The sequence below is a fragment of the Pangasianodon hypophthalmus genome, chromosome 17, assembly GCF_027358585.1.
Source record: "Pangasianodon hypophthalmus isolate fPanHyp1 chromosome 17, fPanHyp1.pri, whole genome shotgun sequence".
NCBI lineage: Eukaryota > Metazoa > Chordata > Actinopteri > Siluriformes > Pangasiidae > Pangasianodon > Pangasianodon hypophthalmus.
Genome location: NC_069726.1, coordinates 3,009,074 through 3,031,460, shown reverse-complemented (window position 1 = coordinate 3,031,460; position 22,387 = coordinate 3,009,074). Strand labels below are relative to the sequence as shown.

Below are 22,387 nucleotides of genomic sequence, written 5' to 3'. Positions count from 1 at the left end.
GAAGGACAGCAACTGGTATTGTTAATATTACATAGTTTGTGTGGTTTAGAAAAAATGGCAGTGAGCCGTTTGGCAGTCTAAAGAATCGACTCTTATTAGTGAATCGACTCTTGTTGGTGAGTTGGCTCCTATTGGTGAGCCAAATGATCTCGCTCATGTGTATGATTTCACAATTTGACACATAGACAGGAAAGGACAATAACTGGTATCGTGAATATTGTAAAAAAAAAAAAAAAAAAAAAAATGGTATGATTTATAAAAAAATGTCAATGAGCCATTTGGCAGCTGAAAGAATCAGCTCTTACTGGTGAGTCGGCTGTTTTTGGTGAGCCGAATGATCTGATTCACGAGTAATATTTCACAATTCCAGCCATAGTTGAGCAAAGAAGAATGATTACTGGTATCGAAAACAGCGTAATCTTTCTTTGGTTTCTGGAAAAAAAAAATAGCAATGAGCCGTTTGGGAGCAAAAAGAGCTGGTTCTTGTTCGTGAGTCGACTCTTGTTGGTGAGTCGGCTCTTACTGGTAAGCCAAATGATCTGACTCACTGAAAAGATCCGCAATTCCCCTCACTTCACAGTCGGTTGAATGGACTCTTTCTTGCAGCTCCACACAATAAATCGCAGAGGGCGCCATTGCTCTGCAACTCTCTCATCATTCATTAGGAACAGGTGCTGCTTTTGATCAAGGAAAAGTGCTACAGTTTTAGCCCTGGTAGTGTTTCAGTGCAGCTCTTGAGAATATTGTGAGCAGTATTGACATGGTGAGTCATAGACACTGAAAAATTAAAGCATGAACATGCCATGTGATCAGACGGTGTACTGAGATCCAGCCCTTGACTTCAGAGAACCTGAACTTGACTTTCACACAACAGGAAGTTCTCAGAGAGTCCAGCCTACTGAGAAAGAGAGCGCCAAACAGGTAAAAGTGACCGTTATCCTTTCATTATTATATCATTCAGTGTGTGAGTGCCCTAGCTAATCCTAATCAAAAGTAAACGTGTTTAAAAAAAAAAAAAAAGAAAAGAGCAGAGCAGTTCTGCAGTAGGTAGTGTTGTCACCTCACAGCTCCAGGGCCCAGGGTTTGATCCTGAGCTTGGGTTAGTGTCTGTGCATGTTCTTCCCGTGTCCGTGTGGGTTTCCTCTGGGTTTTCTGGTTTCCTCCCATTTCGCAAAAAATCACACAGGTGGATGCTGTGATGAATTGCTTATATGTGTGAATGAGTGTGTGTGTGTGTGTGTGTGTGTGTGCGCGCGCGCATGGTGCCCTGGGCTCTAAGATAAAGTGGTTACTGAAGATGAATAATTGAATGAAGATGAAAAAACGATCTCTGTCATAATTTTACTATTAATAACAGCTAACATAAGTACCACATGTTTACGAGCAAAACAACAACAACAAAAAAATTCCTTTAAGATGCTACAGTAACACTGTCAGTACCACTGTTTAACTAAAACACCGCAGTAAACTCACGGTAGCGTTACAGTTAACATGCTAATCATAGCTACCGTAACAATAACTACAGTTAACTTAAAGTACCAAAGTAACCGTTTTTTCATAAGGGACATCTAACATGGAAGAAATGCTTGGATTGATTTTTTTTCTGATTTTGCTTTACCGGCTTATATTTGCTGAAATATTTTTTAAAAACTCTGATATTATTTTAAAGCCCCTTGTAAATAATTTTCAGAATTAGCTTCTTTAAGTTATCTGTAGTTTCTGTGGTGAATATGGCACTGCAAAGAAATGAAATTACTGTTTTCGTTTAAATCAGTTTTTTTTTCTCTCCTTTTTACTATTTTACACACACTATAAATACATGCATGGTCATTTTTCTAGCACTAGTGTTCTAGCAGTTTGTAACCACTTCACGAGTTGTTTGTTTCCAGGGAGATGGTGCTGTCAATCATTATGCCATCTGACACACACACACACACACACACTGGGCAGAAAATAGGAGGGATTTCAATAGCTTTTAGTTATAATTAAATTGTAGTTAGGAGTATATATATATATATATATATATATATATATATATTCTTGAATCCTAACCATTGGCAAATGCTTATTCAGTTATGGACCTTTGGTATCACAAATATTTTTTAACATTTAAAATCATGTTTCCAGGAGCTTTACAAAGTGGCAGCCCTGGTTGTATCTCAAATCAAGCACTGTGTTCTATGTGTACACTTTTCACTTCATGCATGCATTTCTCAAGCAGCGGGTTAACATTTCAAACATGAACACTTGGCTTTAATCAGAAATAACATATCAGTGTGCGGTACCTCGCTTCGCTGTGACGCCACAGCAGCCACCTCAGGAACAAAATCCAAAATTACTCTACACCTTTTGCTTCTAATTTGTGTCTGATGAGTAGTGTTTTGCTTTCTTGGTGTATTGAAAAATATATTTAGAAAATTTTAAACCACAGCACCCTCTGATGGCTCCGCCTCTTCCTCTAGCATCCCACACTTCATTGTTTTAGGCAGTTATATATATGTACTCTATGCTAATATATAACATTTTTATATAATTAAAAAAGTTTATATATTTCCTATATATTTTATATTTCTATATTAATGCCATTTTACTATATAGTGATTAATGAATTATTTACAAATGTGAATATAGTAATAGTATGGGATGTACATGATTTGAGATAAATAGTAGATGAAATGTCTGTGTATTAGAAACACAGGTGTGATGTGTTATACACAGCCAATCAGCAACAAATAATTTTGCAATCCCCGCACGTATGAAAAACTGGAAGCTCTGGCACTGAATTGGTGGCCAATGGGAGAAAAAGCAGCTAGAGTTTCCTGGTACAAAGTTTGTTACTGAACAAAATTCCTGTATTGCAAAACCCAGCAGCTATGTAAATCATTCAAAGGAGCATCACGTCAAATAATTTACTCCGTGCAGTCCGTGCACTTTATCCATACACGTGATGCTAAAAACGTTGGCCAAACTCTCTGTATTATCTCTCTAATAGCTCTCTCTATTATCACTCTGGTACACTTCTGTACATTAGTCACGTCTGCACAGTGCACACTCACGTCAAACACTAACAGATTGTGAACACAGAGAGTTCTCCGACTCAAAGACAGCAAATTACTACACAGAGAAGCAGATTTTATTCTCATTAAAGCCTTCCTGTGCCTTTTCAGGGGCTGCTGAAAAACATTCAAGAGCAATCTGTTCCACAGTGTCCAAGAAAACACTTATCTACAGTGTCTACGATCTGTATGCTGTAACCGCACTTTTAGAAAGTTGCACAATTACGGGATACACATTAACACCAGACTCTGATTATATTTCAACCAGTATCTGAATAAACTTTGACTCCTGTATCCTAATATTTGTCACCTGAATCAGGATAACAAAATTGTACTGTACTGTACTGCATGCTTAGTGATTATTAGCCAGAAATTTTAAAGTAAATACAGTTCGGGGAAGCAGGAGGAAAGGAAATATTCCTCTGTTGTGCAATTTATCTTCAAATCAGTAGCAAAAAATGAAAAAATGAGTACATAAAATGAGTGTATCCTGCAACAAGACAACAATCTAAAAGGTAAATTAAAATTAACAATTTAAACAATTTAAATTTCTGTGTATTTTACAGTAAATTACTAAACTAAACTGTACTAAACATTTAGAACATAGCAGGTTTCCTCTGTTTATTCAGATTATTAAGGACAGAAAACTAAACAATATTAAAACAGAATTAAATAAAATAATTCAGGAAAGCCACAAACTTGGCAACGCTTCTGACTTCCTGGGAATAAAAAAAATATTTATGTCACATTCAGAGATGAATAAGCAAACTTTTGAAGTGATAACATTTTAATAATAATATTTTAGGGTGTACAAACTTTTGCACTTGATTTGTACATGTAATAGTATTGAATTTCTTGAACCTACTTTTGGAGTGTCAGAGCTTTTTAGCGTCTGTGTGTACGTGTGTGTGTGTGTGTGTGTGTGTGTGCGTGTGGGCATGACACAGCATGCTGGATTTGTTACTTTCTTTAACGAAACCAAGCCCTTCTTTCTGTGTTTTTCCGTTTTGGGTATTTTGTTCTAAAAAGAGCGCATGAAGACATTTGATATGTTCCCTAATACTAACACTTCCCTCAATGACTCACAACTCTCAGATAAAATATGAACATTTTGCTGAGAAACTGGAGAGCATAAACTTGTCTGTCCTCAAGTTTTTCTTGTGAAGTTGCAGCTTTACCTCTGACTGTTACAAAGCCCTGGCACTGGAGACTCCTTCCATAAATATTAAACAAAAATCTTCTTACAGAAACACAATGACACAAACTCCAACACAATGACAATTACATGTTTTTAAATCTGTTTATGTGACATGTTCGCCCTGTGAATGGTTTGTTACGTATTATGATAATGTATTAGAATGAGTGAATTAATATTGTTCATAGGAACCCAATGGACACTTTCTGAATGAAGAATTCAACAACTTAATCAGTACTATTGCCAAATATTAAGTAAAACTATTCACTGTTCACTTTCAGATAAATGAGTGTTTTAAAGGTAAAGCTGTTAAGGCTGTAGATAAGACTCATAGACAGCTTGAGTTTTAACTGTAAAACACATGGAATGCCTAAGTAGAGTGATAAAGATTTGGACCTTTTTTTGATTATATTAGATCTAGTTTGTTCCCATGAGGTCAATAACCTGTTAAAAACCTTTGCCTGGCAGTGCTCACTGAGTTTCTGGTGCTATACCTAATAAACTCTGTACATATGTAAACATACCAAGCTAGCAACTAATAAACTCACAGCTCAGTGTCAAATCTGATTAATGTTTAATGCATGGTGTTCTTTTCATCTGTATCCATCTCACCCAAAGCACCGGGAAAGACTGCTAGTGTTAACCGATTCGGGTTTGACTTGATAAAGTCCACTAAAATGCAGAGCACAGGAGTGTAATCTGAGACTGTTTAACCAGCTGATCTTAACCACACACAAGGATCCAGTCACCATAAAACTAAATAAATTAAATGCAATAAAATTTAAACATAATTAAAAAAACAAATAAAATGAAAGTAAATTAATTATTTTAATTAAAATCAAATAAAACAAGTCACTTGGAAAACCATGAACCTGGCAACCCTGCTGAAAAATATTTATATCACATTCAGAAAGACACATACAATTCCTCACTAAAGGCAGAAACAAATAATCTTATAATATGTCTTTGAGTCACCCACTCTCTCTTTTTTTTTCTTCTGTCTCACTGCAGTCTAATCTAATTTGAATAACAAATGCGCATGCAAAAGCACACACATGTATCGGGGGCCCCAGAAATGCAAACACGACCATATTGTCGTTTTCTCACTTGCAGTGTTATATGACTCCGATTACTCTGTTTTATTTCTGACCTGCGTGACTCAGGAAATTGTCCTGTTCACTCTGAAGCGACAAATGAAGTATGAGGCCTAATAGGCTGGCACTTGCACAGGGAAAAGGTGTGGCCCGTGGCTGTTCATTACCAGTAATACAGGAAAGGTGGACAGACAGAGCGAGAAAGGAGGAGACAAACACTGGTCAGACAGAAGAAACCAACAGGGAACAGGAGAGAAGCAACAGGGCTCTGAGGTAAGTTCTTTTATGAAAGCTTTCATTCATTTTCTGATTTTATCCTAGTAAATATATACAGAAGCAGAATATGACTCTGGTGTAGGGTTGTCACACTGTAAACCACACTCTTTTACTGTTTTACTATTTTATTAGTTAGGAGATGTATATGAAACTGGCAGCTCAGTGTGTACTTGTGTACCAGTTTATTAGGAAGACCTAACTACAGTAAAAACAGCAGGTGAATTCTTAAAGGAATACTTCATTTGGAAAAGTTTTATTTGCCCCAAATGTCCTCGATCATTCGAAATACATGGTTACTTTGTTTCTTTATTTTTCACTGAAGCTCTTGGCTTATTCTAGCTAACAACTATTAGAAGTCGATCTCATGTGGAAATTAAATTATAGATGTGTGACAAATTAAAGGAAAAACCTGTGGCTTGGTTATATCATGAGGACGGGGTCGCATTTATTTATTTTGCTGGCATGGTTTGGGTCCACTCATTACCGCAAATCAATACAAAGTTCTTCTGACTGATCATGGTTATTTCTCCATTATGGGCGTGGTCTATTCCAGGATGATTCCACAACGAATGACCCCCCCTTCAGCTGAAGATCATTGAACCTGTTTTGGTGGCTCTCCATTGCCCAATATCATAGTAACACAATATACTTTTTACTTTCTGTCTTCAAACAGCCAAACAAACATTCTGGTTTTTCAAGACGCCTGTCCCAGTAACCCTATAGAATTCAACTCCATGGGGCAGTTTTGTTTGTGTAATAGTTATAGTAATGCCTGGTTTAAAAGAGCTGAGTTTTCATTGGTTTTCAGAACAGTAGGATGTTTTTAGTTTCTTTCAAATGGACAATCAAGTAATAGGTAAACTCTATACAAGCTACTTGCTTTTAAAAAAGCCGGAGCCATCTCGTTATGGAAAATGCCATGGACTTCTGTCACTTCTGGTAGATACATCAGCGTTGTAGCTCCAGTGCAAATTTCCATTGCAGAATTATTGTTTGTAGGCTTAATATACAGGAATATATGTGTTGACAGTTAATTAACCTAAAAGCTATAATGTAACTCAGCTACAAAGGCAACAAAATGAACAACAAACCCATCACAGCCGCCTTCTGAAGTTGGCACGGCTTGTAAAAATAAAAATTGGACACAACATACGTCATTCCTTTGTGTTCTTTTGGCTATGAAAAAATGATTGTTTGGTTTTTGAGAAATGAGAAGTCTAATGGCTGGAGATTAGCTCCAGAGTGTTGAACTCAAAACCAAACCAAAAAAGTACCAAATTATTGTCATTCATTTGTACTGATTTGTTAATCGGTATAAAATGACTTAGAGCTTGATCAAAAGTATGTGAACACCTTATGATTAAACTCATATGTGCTTGTTGAATGTCCCTTTCCAAAACCATCGGCATTAATATGGAGTTGATCCCTCCTTTGCTGCTATAAGAGCCTCCACTCTTCTGGGAAGGCTTTCCACTAGATTTTGGAGTGTGATTGAGGGAATTCAGCCACAAGAGCATTAGCGAAGTCTGGCACTGATGTTGAGTGAGAAGAGCTGGCGCACAATTCATCCTAAAGGTGTTTAATGGGCTTATGGTCAGTACACTTACGTTCTTTCACACGTTCTTGCAAGCCCTGTTTTCATGGAGCTTGCTTTGTGCGCAAGGGCGTTGTCATGCTGGAACAGGTTTGGGTCCCTTAGTTGAATTGAAGGGTACATCATTCAAAAACATTCTAGACACATTCTTCTAACTTTGTAGTAACCACTTGGGGAAGAACCACATATGAGTGTGATGGTCAGGTGTTCAAGCGTATATAAGATTATAATACTTTAATATAACCAAACCTACACAGTCATTTTTACAGCACAAACTAATGTATTGGTGAACAGTATTATTACAGTAAGGTTCTTTACTAAGCCAGTAACTGTACAGTTGCCAATTATGTAACTGTTTTAATAACTATTTTAATTGAATAATTGGAAAATTGAATAATTGAATTGAATAATGCATTGTACTTTTTTTTTTTTTTTTTTTTAACCAATAATACTATTAAATATTATTACAGGGTTGGTATTAACACCATATTCTGGTGTAACGACTCATGCTGTGGTTTCAATAGTTACCTTTTTTTTTTTCTTTACCTATAATTATGACTTCATTGTTTTGTGTGAGGGAATGACAAACTCTTCAGTGTGGTGTGTATGATTTCTTCAGTATGTATGGTTTGTAAGTCCATACCCTTAGAGGAAAAAAAAACAGACAAATCATAAAAAATATATTTTTAAAAAACTCTTAAAGGAATAAATAATCCAATATAAAGAGAGAATAAATTCAAGATAAGAGAGTAAAGGTTAACATTTACAAGGCCACGTTGTCTTTATAATTAATTTAATTATAATTTCTCTGAAGCAACAAAATTGATATAGCTGACGTTTATAAGTGTAGTTTATTGACAGACATACTGTAGTATAATATTATGATCTTTATTACAGATATGGCTGTGTTGTTTGTTCCTGTATAAAACATGTAGTTGTTAGACTGGTTTCAAAACTATTGCCCAACCCAATAGGTCCTTGGCCAACCTGTTCGATATCTGCTTGTTAGTACACCAGGGGTTTCTATCTTTTTCAGCACTTTCCACATTGTTGTACAGGCTATACCCAATGCTTGTGTGATTTTCCTGCTTTTCTCAGCTTCATGGCTTCTCAGTGGCTTGCTTTTCTCCTATAGACAGCTCTCTGGTCTTCATGTTGGTTTATCCTTTTTAACAACAAACAGCAGTCTTCACAAGCAAAACCCAGGGCTCAAATCAAGAGTAGCCATTCAGAGCTATTAATTGTTTAAACCTGGGCAACAAGAAACACCTATCAGACACATGTTCCAAGATTTTTAATCACTTGAAAAATCAAGTTCAAAGAAAAGTTGTTTAGCACATCTAGATATAAATATCAGGAAAAGAAAGCTGAAGTTCTGATCTTTCCTCTCATATTCGTCTTTTGATCTCAAACTCAAATGTATTGAGTGTATAGAAAAAACAAAAGAATTGACCGTGTCATGGGAACTGACAGGGGACTGTAAGCTAATAAATTTGTGCAATTGGTGAATTAATGTAATTTAGTGTAGGCTTGATTAAATAGGCTTAATTTATTAATCATAATCTCAGATTTTATTGATTACTAGTGCTCTGTTGCTTTACAGGTTTATTCAGTTTCCATTAAATGATAATGCATTAGTATGTTTCTTCTTGTTATTGTTTAATTCACTGAATAATAAATAATAAAATAACTGTTAATTTTGCAAATGGCCTTAAAACACTTGGGGACATGCTGTAATAGGAAAATAAACAATACTGTTACTAGTTCATTATTTTCCAGTAACAGCTGTGTTTTATTCCACTTATAGTACAGCAGTTTGCCAATAATTACACTTTTTTTTTTACTAACCAACAATGTCATACTTTTATCCATTTATAGTTACATTTATTGTTGTGTAATGCCCACAAAACAAGTTAGTTCCCATTTTCGCTTACATTATAGCAGCTATAAACAGTCCTTCCCTCACCAGAATCTCTTTTTCTCTCTCTAAAGAAAAAACTCAGCTCATGCTGTTCCAGAGATATATGAACTTCTGACCAATCAGAATTGAGAATTCAACAGCACTGTGGTTGAACCAGGCTTAACTGAGCAACAAAGAACTTCTTCTCATGTTCATTCAGTTAGTAATGGAGTTAGTAATGCATTGTTCAGTTCACATAGTTACTACATTGTGTTAATGATTAACCTTGGCATAGTTACTGGGTTTCTAAGAAAGCCTATTTAAAGTGCACTCAGCTTTTTATATTTGTTTGTGCTCCATAAAATATGAGTACCTTTGAGATCTGTAATTACTGCGTCACTGTGTTATTGTTCCGGGCATTTATTTAATTGCTCCAATTCATTTTCCAAAAATTTTGGATGTACGTCACTTGGTATTTCTGTATGACTCTGTTTATACAATCATATATCAGAAATGGTGTTTTGTCCATGTTGCTAGTTTTGTGTGTTTTATACACATTAAGTTTGTTGAAATGTGTATTAACTTTCAGATGCATAATAACCCCTCTCATATAAACTACGGATTTCATTATGGAGACGAAAGACCTCCAGCACAAGCGCCTGGACAACCACCACCGTATTATCCCACTGTACCTCAGTACGCGAACGTGGTACCTGCACCCATCAACACACACTACACCGTCACATCCGGACTTCCTCACACCACAGCGACAAGCAAAGGTACCCGAGTGTAACGACATTTTTCTTCTGTTTTATTTTCCACTCTGTTATTAGCACAATTTATATTATATCTTCACAATGGAAGCTCTGTATCTTAACTAAAGGAAAAGGTTATCTAATATTTTTCATTATGAAATTATTATGTAGCAAATATAAGACTGTTAAGCCTATTTCTAGACATATTTACTAAGTTCAAGATTAAAATAGTCTTTTAAGTGTTGGCAAAAATAATGCTTGAAAGAAGCAAAATAATCCACCAAGAGAACAAGACAACTTAAAGCCTGAAATGAGTAAAAAAATATCTAGAAATAGGCTTAATAATTTTATAATTGTTTAAAAACAATGGAATAAAGAGAACATTTAGTTGAATTTGCCTATATTCAATATATTTTTAAGTGTCAAGATATCATTTTGATGGAAATGGCCTAATAATAATTTTTCTAATAAAAAAATCTTGAATATTATCAGAGTTATGTACTATTAGGAAAATATAAGAAAACATAAAGCTTTTTGGTTCTGAATGACAGAATTCCATCATTTTTTAACACTTTTATTTCCCATATCATTATAAATGACTGGAAAATGACTTTTAAATGTTTTAAATGACTTTTCATGTCCATTAGATCAACTGAGGCAAACATCTAAAGCTTTAGTGTTAGTTTTCTTTTGGTGTAAACTGAAAGTGGGTCCCAGGTTAATGTTTCATTGCACTTTGTTTCTTGTACAAGTCAGCAGAAGTCGATGTCTGTGCATAACAGTAGCAGTTATCTTCATCCTCATCATCCTGGTAGTAGCAGCCGTGTTGATCTGGTACTTCTGTAAGTAACGAGTCGTCATGTCCGTGAGAATGAACTTTTTCAGGAAGTTCTGAGTTCGTCTGATCGGCGTTTGTCTGTTTAAAACAGTGTATGGAGTGTGTGCGCTGGGACGGAGGTGCGGACAGAGCAGCACGTGTGTGCGTTCGTCGCAGTGGTGTGATGGACGGGCGGATTGTCCAGCAGGCGAGGATGAGGCCCACTGCTGTACGACTCAATTTCATAGTCAGCACTGAATAATAGTTATATTTGGAGGCAATTTCCAAAAATGATAAAGGCTGTGTTTTTTGTTTTTTCCCCCAGTTCGCTTCTTTGGGCCTAATTTCATGCTGCAGAGTTTTTCAAGCGAGGACCAAAAATGGAAGGTAGTGTGTTCAGACAGGTGGGACAACAACATTGCAAAGCAAGCATGTCAGGAGATCGGATATTCCAGGTGAGAAAATGTTTTGCTTCCTGTTATGCGTTGTTAGACTTTGATACTTGCACATCTTCAAGCATGAATAAAATAATGGCCTGTCTGAAGTCTTCAGCAATCTGTTAGGAGCCTGGGACATGAAAAATCCATGATGTAATTTTTTTTGTTCTTCTTTCAGATCTGACTATGTCAGCTATGGGACATTAAATCCAGGGTCCAGCACAGCAGACGGCTACATGACCCTCAAATCTGATTACTCAAATGCACTCAGTTCTGAGCCTGTACATAGCTCTCTCTCTGACAGGTCTGTTTCCCATTTTAAACTATAATTACTCTTATACTTTATTCTTTTTGTTGTTGGTGTTCAATTCATAATTACGCCATTATCTGTATCAGTTTAGGGCTCAAAATATTCGTATCTGTTTTCATATTTATTTATTTCATTTTTCTGGATTTAACCAGAAGTGGGCGTGGTCTGTTAACCCAACAGCTATGCCCTAGCCTAACACTGCTGCAGGGAAAAAGTCATTTTTCATTCACAAAGTAGAATACCAAATAACAATTTACAGAACTTAACTTAATTCAACTCCTGAACCAGTCACCATGTGGAACTTTCTGGAACGCTTTCTATCTTCTGTCTAATGTGACTGAGTAAGCAAGTGAACTATGTTTCAAAACACCACAAAGAAACTCTTATTTAAGCTGCATTTAACAACAATAGCATCAGAGAATCAGAAAAGTTCGCTGGATAAAACTAACACAGTGCTGCTGCGAGTAAAAATGGGATCCTTTAAGCAGCATTTCATTATAATCTATCTATCTATCTATCTATCTATCTATCTATCTAGTTGAGGGATTTTATGATATATATGTACACACACACACACACACACACACACATATAATTTTATGATAATTTATGAGTACATACAAATGCTTTAATAATCTGGATTTACCCTTGTTGTCCTTTATTACTTATTTATTAAGTTGTGTTTATTTATTTATTGCATTTTTGCATCTATTACGTGTTTTAGAATGTTTTGATATTATAAATTAATATTACAAATAAGTATTGCATACAGCAACAAAAATAATAAACAGTTACAATAAATATGTAACCGCACCAGTAAATTATATATAAAATAAACCAATTGTATTTAAATAAAAGGTAGCAAGTATATTTGCAAATCTTATATTTTTATTATTACTGTTATTAAACACTTCATTTATATCTTGATAAAACTGATTTATTCATTGCTTCTCCTTCCAGTGCGAGTTGCCCAACGAATGCCGCAGTGAGCCTGAAGTGTATCGGTAAATGATTGTTAAATGTTTCTACGCTGTGGTGAAGGTGACCTTTCCACCAGTCACACCAGGAATTAGTGGAACATGAAAAACAAAACTTCCTGTAGGACAAATTGAATCATCAGCACAAAGCACTGAAAGCTGAACTGTTTATCAGAAATGCTGACCAAAATTTAGTACATTATTTAACCAAAAAACAAACAAACTATGACCCAGTCAAAATTCATTAAAATTGTCACATGATATGCCCAGTACATGGCACCATAGCGAGTTAGTTGTGTAATTTTGTAACGCTGTTATGAATTCCTCCTTGTGTTGTGCTCTAGATTGTGGAAGATCTGTTGCTCCTGGAACGCGTATCGTCGGAGGGCAAGTGGTGACCACCAAGGGGCGCTGGCCGTGGCAGGTCAGTCTGCAGGCAAAGGGGAATCACCTGTGCGGAGGATCAATCATCACTCCATCGTGGATCGTCACAGCCGCTCACTGCGTTCAGACGTAAGTCCACGAGCTGTCTCCTTTGTTTTTACTCATTTTTATTCCGCTGTTGCTCAATGACGTTCTTTTTTTCATTCTGTAGACTTTCATCTCCGAGTGACTGGAAGGTGTACGCCGGATATCTGACCCTTACCCAGATGTCCTACTCCATCGGCAGCTCAGTCAGGCAGGTCATCTCTCACCCCAGCTTTGACTCCGACACCAATGACTACGATATCGCGCTGATGAAACTGTGGACGCCGCTCCAAATGTCGTGTGAGTTACAATACAACAGGAACTATGAAATGTGTTGTCAAAAAAATAAGACGTACTCATAAGATATACACAGCTAGGGGTGTGCGATATGACAAAAATATCATATCACGGTTCTCGTACACATTTCTGCGATACGTAATTAAAAAAAAAAGTTTAATACTTTATTTAATGTATTTATTATTTTATAAAATGAAATGTTTATAAAATAAAAATAAAAATCATTATCAAATGCACAATTTTTATTTTTTTTTAATTTCTAAAAAATTTAACTCAAATTAAAACAAAAAAAAGAGAATTAAAATCGGGAAAATTGTAACATTTTATATTTTAATATTTTAATATAAGATGACATTTCTCTGAAGCATTTCTACCATACACGGTATGTATCATGATGTATAGGTTTCCTGCAAAATACTGCAGAGGTTGCATTTAAAAAAAGCATCTGATACTGATACTGATTATTTTTATTTAATAAATATTATAAAAATATTATAAAATAAAAATTACATCTTTACAGTCACATTTTTTGCATTAAAAATGACTTTTTTGCATAAACATCTTTAAAAATGTGTAACAAATATTTAAATTTACAAATTAGAAGATAAATGATTTAATGTTTTAACATCAGCATCATAAATTTTAACATCAGCTTCTGTCGGTTATTTAAAAAAAAAAAAAACATCACGATACTACAATATCTCTGAAAAGTGTATTGCGACATAATTGCACACAATATCGATATTATATCATCACATCTCCCAGCCCCTGTTAGAACACAATCTCTTTACTGAAGTACTGCTTCACTGAGAAGGATTTTTAAATGGTTAATTTCGTAATTTATGATATAGTTTGGGTCAAATTAGTTATCGCAGTGCTAATTTACCATTTTTGTCCACAGCAGCTTTGACAGTAGTGCAGCTGTAATTCCCAGGTTTATGTATATGTTATCATTTCTACATTACAGTAACGGCTCATTCACAGGGACTTGTGTGGCAGATGCTTAACGTAATGTAATTCTAACAATAAACAGATAAATTAAAAAAATGCCGTTATTTAGCAAAGTAAAAAATACTGATATGGTGCAGTTTTTCTGTGAGGAGATTTCTTTTACATTTATGGAAGGAGTCTCCAGTGTCAGAGTGTAAAGCTGTACCTTGACATTTTCCCACACAGGACAGTTTCTCTGTAACAAGCTGCATTTTTCAGTGTTCTGTGTGAGGGAACGATTGTTTATAGCTGATAGTTTATAGCTGAAGTGATAACAGGAAGTGGTTTCACAGAGAGCGAAAACAGAAGCAATAACGTTAGAAAATCAGGAAGAAATCAGGTTTATGCAGAACCAAACATTTCCCCCCCCCTTTTTTTTTTCTTATTTAGCTAGCATCAGTCCAGTGTGCTTGCCAAACACCGGTCTCGACTTGTCAACATCAAGAACGTACTATATTACTGGATGGGGGGCGACTATGAGTCAAGGTATGAACATATTCAGCATCCACTGTGTTCTAGTCTGACTGGGTGGAGCAAACTCACAAGCAGTGAGAAGCAGATCTACATCCACATTAACTGCACACTTTTAAAAACTGAGTGCTCTAGTAGCTTGACATATCAGCTAGAAGGAGTTGTTTTATACTCCAAAGTTTAGCTGAAAGTGTGAATGCAAATCCATGTTCTTCTCAAGGTTATGCCTCCAATGAATTACGTGAGGCTCAAGTCTCACTGATAAGCAGGACGGTGTGTAACGGCCTGCTGGTTTATAACGGCCAAATCACGGACAACATGATCTGCGCAGGCAAGCTAGAGGGTGGAGTGGACTCATGCCAGGTCAGCATCCGATACATATCAGACACAGATGGAGAAAAATGTCTTAAATAGTCATGTGAATCTTAGCGATAACATTTTCTTGTTTTTTTTTTTTTTTTTTTAGGGAGACAGCGGGGGTCCTCTGGTCACTTCAGAGAATTTGCTGTGGTGGCTGGTGGGGGACACTAGCTGGGGTCAGGGCTGCGCTTTGCGAAACCGGCCGGGTGTTTATGGAAATGTGACCTTCTTCCTCGACTGGATTTACACGCAAATGAAGGTAAGGACATGTTACATGTGAAATAAGACTCTAAAGCTGAGGTCACACCACAGACATGAATAATGTACACAATTTCATACTTGCTTGTCTAAACTCAGGCGAACTAGACCAAAACCAGGGACTTTGGAAACTAGTCTACAACTAGGCACCGTATACAGATTTGAGTTCCGTGCATCAAGTGAGAATACAGAAATTGTGCACATTGGTTTTCAGACATCAGATGTAACTATAGCCTGTTCAGAAGTTGCATAAGCACATGGGGTGGCGTTTAAGTAAAACAGAAGTGTGTCTCGGTTACGCCAGATTCAGACCTTCAACCAGATTTTTATGGCTGAGGAGCAGTTTGAAGTCCAGCACCACTGTCTGATAGTTTGATGTCACGCTGAAATGTATGTTTTGCGCTGTATATACTCAAAAACCTATTAAATGCCATTTGAAGCCAATATGAAATACTTAAATACGACACTATTAATTAATAGTATCGCTTTTTCCTTCTTCGGTCCACACATTTCTTGCCTGATTTTTTTTTTTTGTGCTTAATAGCAAGTGCTTCTGTTTAAACGCGGTGGTCTGGATGCTTAAAAAACACGTCTACTCAAGAAAAATCTGGCAACTACAGTAGATGATTTGCATAATCCGAATGGGGAGTGCATAAATTAACTTAAGCAGTTGCGTAACCCGATTCTGAATATGCATAAATTTCCTTATGTAAAAATTGATGTAACTTTTGGACTCATAATACAGACCTAGAAGCTAAACTGCATCAGAATTACAGTTCTGACCAACTGAAGAAGAGTGACGAACGAATTCTTCTACATACAGTTGTCATAAAAGCTGTGAACACTAACCCCGCCCCTTACCCGACCTTTAACGTTTTCCTTAAAGTTGGCTTGTGTGAATAATTACAAGTTTACATTTGTGTGTGGGTGTTGGGTTTAAAGTGCATATATACACAAGGCTGTGATGCACCCGGTGAAGATTGAAACTGAACGAGATTTGATAAGATGAATGACTGTTCTGACAATGATTTAAGGGGGTGTGGCCAAGGCGGAGCCAGAGCAGAAACCAGTCCATCAGTGCTGCTTAAATAAGAAGAAATATTATATGTAACACAGATGGCAGTCATGAAAAGCATCATTTTCAAAGTTTTATTTTATTTGATTTATTATGTGTGTGTTCCAGAAATATTAATTTGGGTGAAATGGATGACGTCATGGACCTTCATTTCAGAGCAACTTCATGAAGGACAGTTTGTAGATATATTCATGTTATATCCTGTGGATTCGCAGTATTTCTTTATTATTTATATTGATTTATGCTTATTTTTGTAATAGCTTTTTTTTTTAATTGATTTAAACTTATGTCAGATGTCTAGTTTTGAGGTTTTAAACATTTTATTTATTGTCAAAAATGTCTTTAATGAGTAACCTGAAGATGTTTAGGTTGTTTTTAAGCACAACGTGTCAGACACATTCAGTCAAATGTACACATGGGTGTGTTACGCTCCAAGTAGCTTTTCAAATTTACTCAAACTTTATTTGCACAGGTTTTTTCCTCCAAACACTACCCCTGAGCACAGTAAGTTCAGAAACAGGGAGTGAGTGGCAGAGAAAACAGCTTTGTTTTTCTTCCTGCACTGCTAGTATCTCTCGATAAAGACAGCTTATCACGATTTATATAGCAACTGAATAGCATTTAAAATCACACTTCATCAACACAGGGTGTCATAAAATGAAACATAGCTGATAAACATTTACGGCATTTGGCAGACGCCCTTATCCAGGGCGACTTACAATTAGCTCATTTATACAACTGAGCACATTAATGAATATGATCATAGAATGATAGTTTTCCCACATTCCCTCTGATTCTTTGCATATCACACATTACTGCTTGCTGTAAATGAATTAAAAATGATTACTTGAATATATATAGTTTGTTCTTGTTTTTCTTTCTTCTGAAGAATATAGCATTTCTGAAAACTGATCTGCTATCACATCAATAGTACCAGTGCTGTTCTTTATATGCTTAATATCAAATCCCAATCCCGGATTAGGCCAGTATCCTCCCGAAACATCCAGTCTACCACTTAGAATTAAACAGATGCATAAATACATTTACCAAGCACATGTCTCAATTCAGACACGCTAAAATATTCTCATTCATTCTCTCCCTCCCTCTCGCCGTGTCTAATCAGTGCTCATTGGGATCTCGGTTTTAATTGGCAGATGCCCAGCAGTGGAGAGTACATCTGCTACCTGTTTGTGCCAATTAGCAGATGTGTGACCTCTTTAGCAGGTTAACAGATGTGGCAATTAGGGACTCATTTGGATGAATGCTTGTTTAGCACAAGGGCCTCTGCAATTACAGTGCCACCAGGAAGTGGGGTTTTATCCATACTCATTTGCTCTTCGAGGTCTTCTGATCAAATTAGCAGGGAAATAATGTTGTGTTGGCAAACACAGTGTCCTTTTTTTTCCTTCAGTCTCTTAATTTTGAAGGGAGTTGTGTTTACCAGGTAATGGCTACAATGTTCTTTGGCGTTACTTTGGCATAAAATGACATTTTATTATTAATAAAGCCCAGTTTATTCCAAATCACTGACAAAGTGCAACGTTCTCATGATCATTACAGAGAAGGGGGGTCTGGAGTCTGTGAAATATCCTGCATCCTGTGATGTTACTGAGATGTCCTGTGGTGTTACTAAACTACCCGTAGGTATTACTGAAATATTCTGCTGTGTTACTGAAATATACTGCTGTTAATGAAATTTCCTCTGCAGTGGTACACCTCAGAAATATCCCACAGTGTTACTGTTATCAAACATTTCTGCAGTGTTAAATGTCACCCAGTGTTACTGAAATATCCTTTAGTGTTACTAAATTATCATTCAGTGTTACTTTATTATATAAAACTGTGGTGCGAAAATATCTACAAAATACTACTAAGTTTTATGAAAGTTTTACTAAAATATCCTTCAATGTTAATGATATGTCCCATGGTGTTACTGAACTATCTTGCAGTGTTACTGAATTATCCTGTGGTGTTCCTAAACTATCCTGTGGCTTTACTGAAATATACTGTGATGTCACTGAAATATCTTGAAACATATCAGAAATTTCCTCAGGTGTTACTGAATTGGCACACAGTCTTTCTGAAATATCCTACAGTGTTATTGAAATACCCTGTAATGTTACTAAAGTATACTGCAATGTTACTAAAGTATACTGCAGTTTAATTGAATTATCCTGCAATGTTATAAAAATATAGTGCAGTGTTACTGAACTATCCTGCGGTGCTACTGAAATATACTGCAGTGTTCCTAAACTATCCTGTGGTTTTACTGAAATATCTTAACATATCAGAAATTTCCTCAGGTGTTACTGAAATGTCACACAGCCTTATTGACATATCCTGCGGTGTTACTAAGATGTACTGCAGTGTTACTAAGATGTACTGCAGTGTTACTAAGATGTACTGCGGTGTTACTAAGATGTACTGCAGTGTTACTAAGATGTACTGCGGTGTTACTAAAATATCCTGCAGTGTTACTAAGATGTACTGCAGTGTTACTAAGATGTACTGCAGTGTTAGTAAAATATCCTGCAGTGTTACTAAGATGTACTGCAGTGTTACTAAGATGTACTGCAGTGTTACTAAGATGTACTGCAGTGTTATTAAGATGTACTGCAGTGTTACTAAAATATCCTGCAGTGTTACTAAGATGTACTGCAGTGTTAGTAAAATATCCTGCAGTGTTACTAAGATGTACTGCAGTGTTACTAAAATATCCTGCAGTGTTACTAAGATGTACTGCAGTGTTACTAAGATGTACTGCAGTGTTACTAAAATATCCTGCAGTGTTACTAAGATGTACTGCAGTGTTACTAAGATGTACTGCAGTGTTAGTAAAATATCCTGCAGTGTTACTAAGATGTACTGCAGTGTTACTAAGATGTACTGCGGTGTTACTAAGATGTACTGCAGTGTTACTAAGATGTACTGCAGTGTTAGTAAAATATCCTGCAGTGTTACTAAGATGTACTGCAGTGTTACTAAGATGTATTGCAGTGTTACTGAAATATGCTGCAGTGTTACTGAAATATTGTTTTGCATGAAGGACGCAAACCTTTGCACTTAAATGCAGTATAAGATCAGAAAATCCAAATCCGAGGATATTGGTAGGAGACTTCTGGAGTTCATGATGTTTGTTGAGGAGAAGTGAGTTTTACTCTGGTGTGAAGACTGAGTTGAGCTCTTGGACAGGCCTAGAGTTAAAAGGCACTTACAAGATTGACTGGGCTCCATCTTTCACAAACACTTTGTGTGTACATGGATCAAACTGTGTATGTTGTTCAGTCTGAGAGTGCGATCAAACACACGTCTCCGCAGCCAATGAGGACGGAGAGCTTGTTACTGGGCAGTTATGGGTTTTTTCCTGCTCTCACTCTCTCTCTCTCTCTCTCTCTGTTCTTGAGGTCGATGTCATACGTCAGGGCTCATAGATTGCAAGAACAGCGAGAGTCCTGTGCTGAATATGTGTGTGTCTGTGTGTGTGTGTGTCTGTGTGTGTGAAGTTTGTAGGTCAGCTAATGCTAAGCTCAGCAATCTGGACGCAGTCTCGCTCTATGTGGTGAGGAGAGGTTAGTGCACTTTACTAAGTACAAGAACTAATTTAAGGCAAATTGTGTCACTTCCTGTTTCTTCTCATACTCTTGCAGATGTTGCAGATGTTTTATCCAACATTGCTTACAAGTGACAGAATCCAATCTAAGCTCAGACTTACACGCAACCTTTATCATTCAATGCACAGTGTTTACAAACCAGCACAGCTACAGGAAGAAAAAGTCACTGACCGTAAACACATATTGCTTCTGTTAACAAAAAATAAAAGTAAAACTAAGAGTAGATTTTTGCTCCAATATTAATTTTGATTTGTTAGTTTGACATCTGATGTAATGTGTGATTGGGGGAAAGAACCCACATGGGGGCTTAATAATATTTTATGTGCAATAAAATACAGACATAAATACCAATAATGTTATTACAATAAAAAAAAAACTGTTAAATATGTTTATAAATAATATTTTACAAATATATTACAAATACAGAAAAAAAGAATTATTAAATACTTCTATTTACGCACTATGTACGTGATATAGTAACGATTTAATATTAATATATAATAGCCATAAATGATAAAACATAAATGATAAATGTTTTTCAAATCAAATAAACAATAATATAAACAAATAACTTTAAAGCAAAAAAAAAAACAATCTTACTTGAATATTTTAGTGGAATGAATTTAATCCAAAGGGTTTTGTGTGTATTATATCACGGAGCAGTGATGGTTCTGTATTTGGGTCACACTGGATCCCTCAGGCTGCAGCCAAACACGTCCTCTGGAAAAGTGATTGACGCGGCGTCTGATTAAAAACGAAGTCTTTCTGCGGCTCTGCTCTACGCACAAAACCACCCGAGTCGTACTTTCCATTCTGTCCTGTCACTATGTTCCTATTTTCACCTTTTAAAATGGCATGTTCATTAGCAGAATAATAAAGGAATTAACAAAATGAAAAAAACTGGACTGAAGTGAATCCACTGAAAACTGGAGTGAATCTGCATCTGGTCCTCAAATCACATTACGTTTTCAAATGATGACGAATGTCATGATGTATTGCTGACCTAGAGCTGACCTTAAACTTTCTACATTCATAGCGGGTTTTCAGCAGAAATAAGTCATCAAATAAACAGCTAACCTATAACCACCAGTCTCTTGGCTTAATAGTAACAGTTTGTATTGTTAATATCAGTTTACGTGTTTGTTTTTATTTGAAATAATGAAAATAATTAATGAAATATTCTACGAGTAGGAGCAATTCTTACGAATAACCTTACCCTGCTCCTTAGTCTAACCTTAAAGAAAGCTTGCTTACAAAGCTAATGCTGCTAGCAAGCAACGAAAATGTATAGCTATAGATTTAGCATCATGCAAACGTGCTTAAATTTGCCTCACATAAAAAAAGTGTCAAAAAAGTGATATCTCTAGAGATTATTCTAGTTAAACCCCCAGTGTACAGTGTCAGAAACCACAGCAGTATTTGTTAGATTTTTTTTTCTGCTATAGTGCTCATGAGATTGTGTTGAGCTTGACCCACTTCTGAATGCTTTGCACAATCCCCCAACTCCACCCAGCCTCTTGCTTCACAGTGTCTTAATGAAGAAACCCAGAATTACCAAGACGTCTGTAAGCAGATAATGCTGGTCTTAGACGCGTGGCATCTGTTAGTGTTTATGTGCAATATGGGATACGCTGTAATTACAGCTTTTCGGGATGAACTTGACAATCTTGTGGATTAAGAACAAATGAAATGTGATCTCATGTTTCTCCTGAAAATCCCAGCTCCTGTTTTTTTTTTTTTTTTTTAACTGGTTTTGAGTTCTGTAGAGATTTATTATAAGACTTTGACAGACAGGATGGCACTGTTTGATCAAATCTTTTACTTAATTTGTAACAATAATATTTATTTTTTCACATTTATGTGCGTAGATGAATTTCATTACACTCAAATTACACTCATGGATGCTCCAAAATGATCAGAATTATTGACATATTTTTGATTTTATATATATATATATATATATATATATATATATATATATATATATATATATATATATATATATATATATATATATATATATATATATATATATATAGGACTTCTCGACTTTGGGTTAAGAACAAAGGCAGGTAGAATATTATAATTCTTATAATACAGTGTGCATATGTTATGCATTTAACAGAATGCTCTTATGAGAAGGTAAGTAGTTTCTCTGATTGTTTGAATGTCAAGGTTTTGCCCATTTTCTTAAAGTGTGCAAATAATTCTGGAGTTAGAGGATTAAATTATAGAGGATTAAATACTCAGTTAAGTCACTTTCGAGAATAAAACTGTGTAAAAATGGATGATGTTTGTATATCCTGAACAAAAAGGTAATGTCAGAGTCTGGGCTGTTCAGATCGTCTTTTCTGTACGCTTCCCACCTGAGCACATGCACCTGCTGTTACGCGCCTCCGACGACTCGTCAACAATTTCCTGCACCTGTCTGATTGTTGACTGAGAG

At 36.0% G+C, this 22,387-nt stretch overlaps 1 protein-coding gene across 3 annotated transcripts; it reads left to right on the top strand.

Moving 5' to 3' along the window:
• Positions 1-649: 649 nt before the first annotated feature.
• On the top strand, positions 650-21,676 carry tmprss2 (transmembrane serine protease 2). 3 transcript variants are annotated; one of them, XR_008304514.1, is made up of 15 exons: positions 650-921; positions 5,415-5,618; positions 9,705-9,894; positions 10,623-10,712; positions 10,800-10,916; positions 11,013-11,142; positions 11,303-11,428; positions 12,395-12,438; positions 12,756-12,924; positions 13,007-13,179; positions 14,557-14,652; positions 14,858-15,000; positions 15,104-15,256; positions 16,439-17,970; positions 19,834-21,676. XR_008304514.1 is itself a non-coding variant. In XM_053241386.1 (14 exons), exons 3-14 carry the CDS (start codon positions 9,705-9,707, stop codon positions 16,445-16,447), a joined length of 1,440 nt encoding a protein of 479 aa, XP_053097361.1. In that variant the 5' UTR covers positions 650-921; positions 5,482-5,618; the 3' UTR covers positions 16,448-21,676. The 3 variants fall into 3 exon arrangements, 2 of the variants coding, with proteins under 2 accessions (XP_053097361.1, XP_034168812.2); XM_053241386.1 differs by having other exon boundaries at positions 5,482-5,618; positions 16,439-21,676; XM_034312921.2 differs by having other exon boundaries at positions 16,439-21,676.
• Positions 21,677-22,387: the final 711 nt, after the last annotated feature.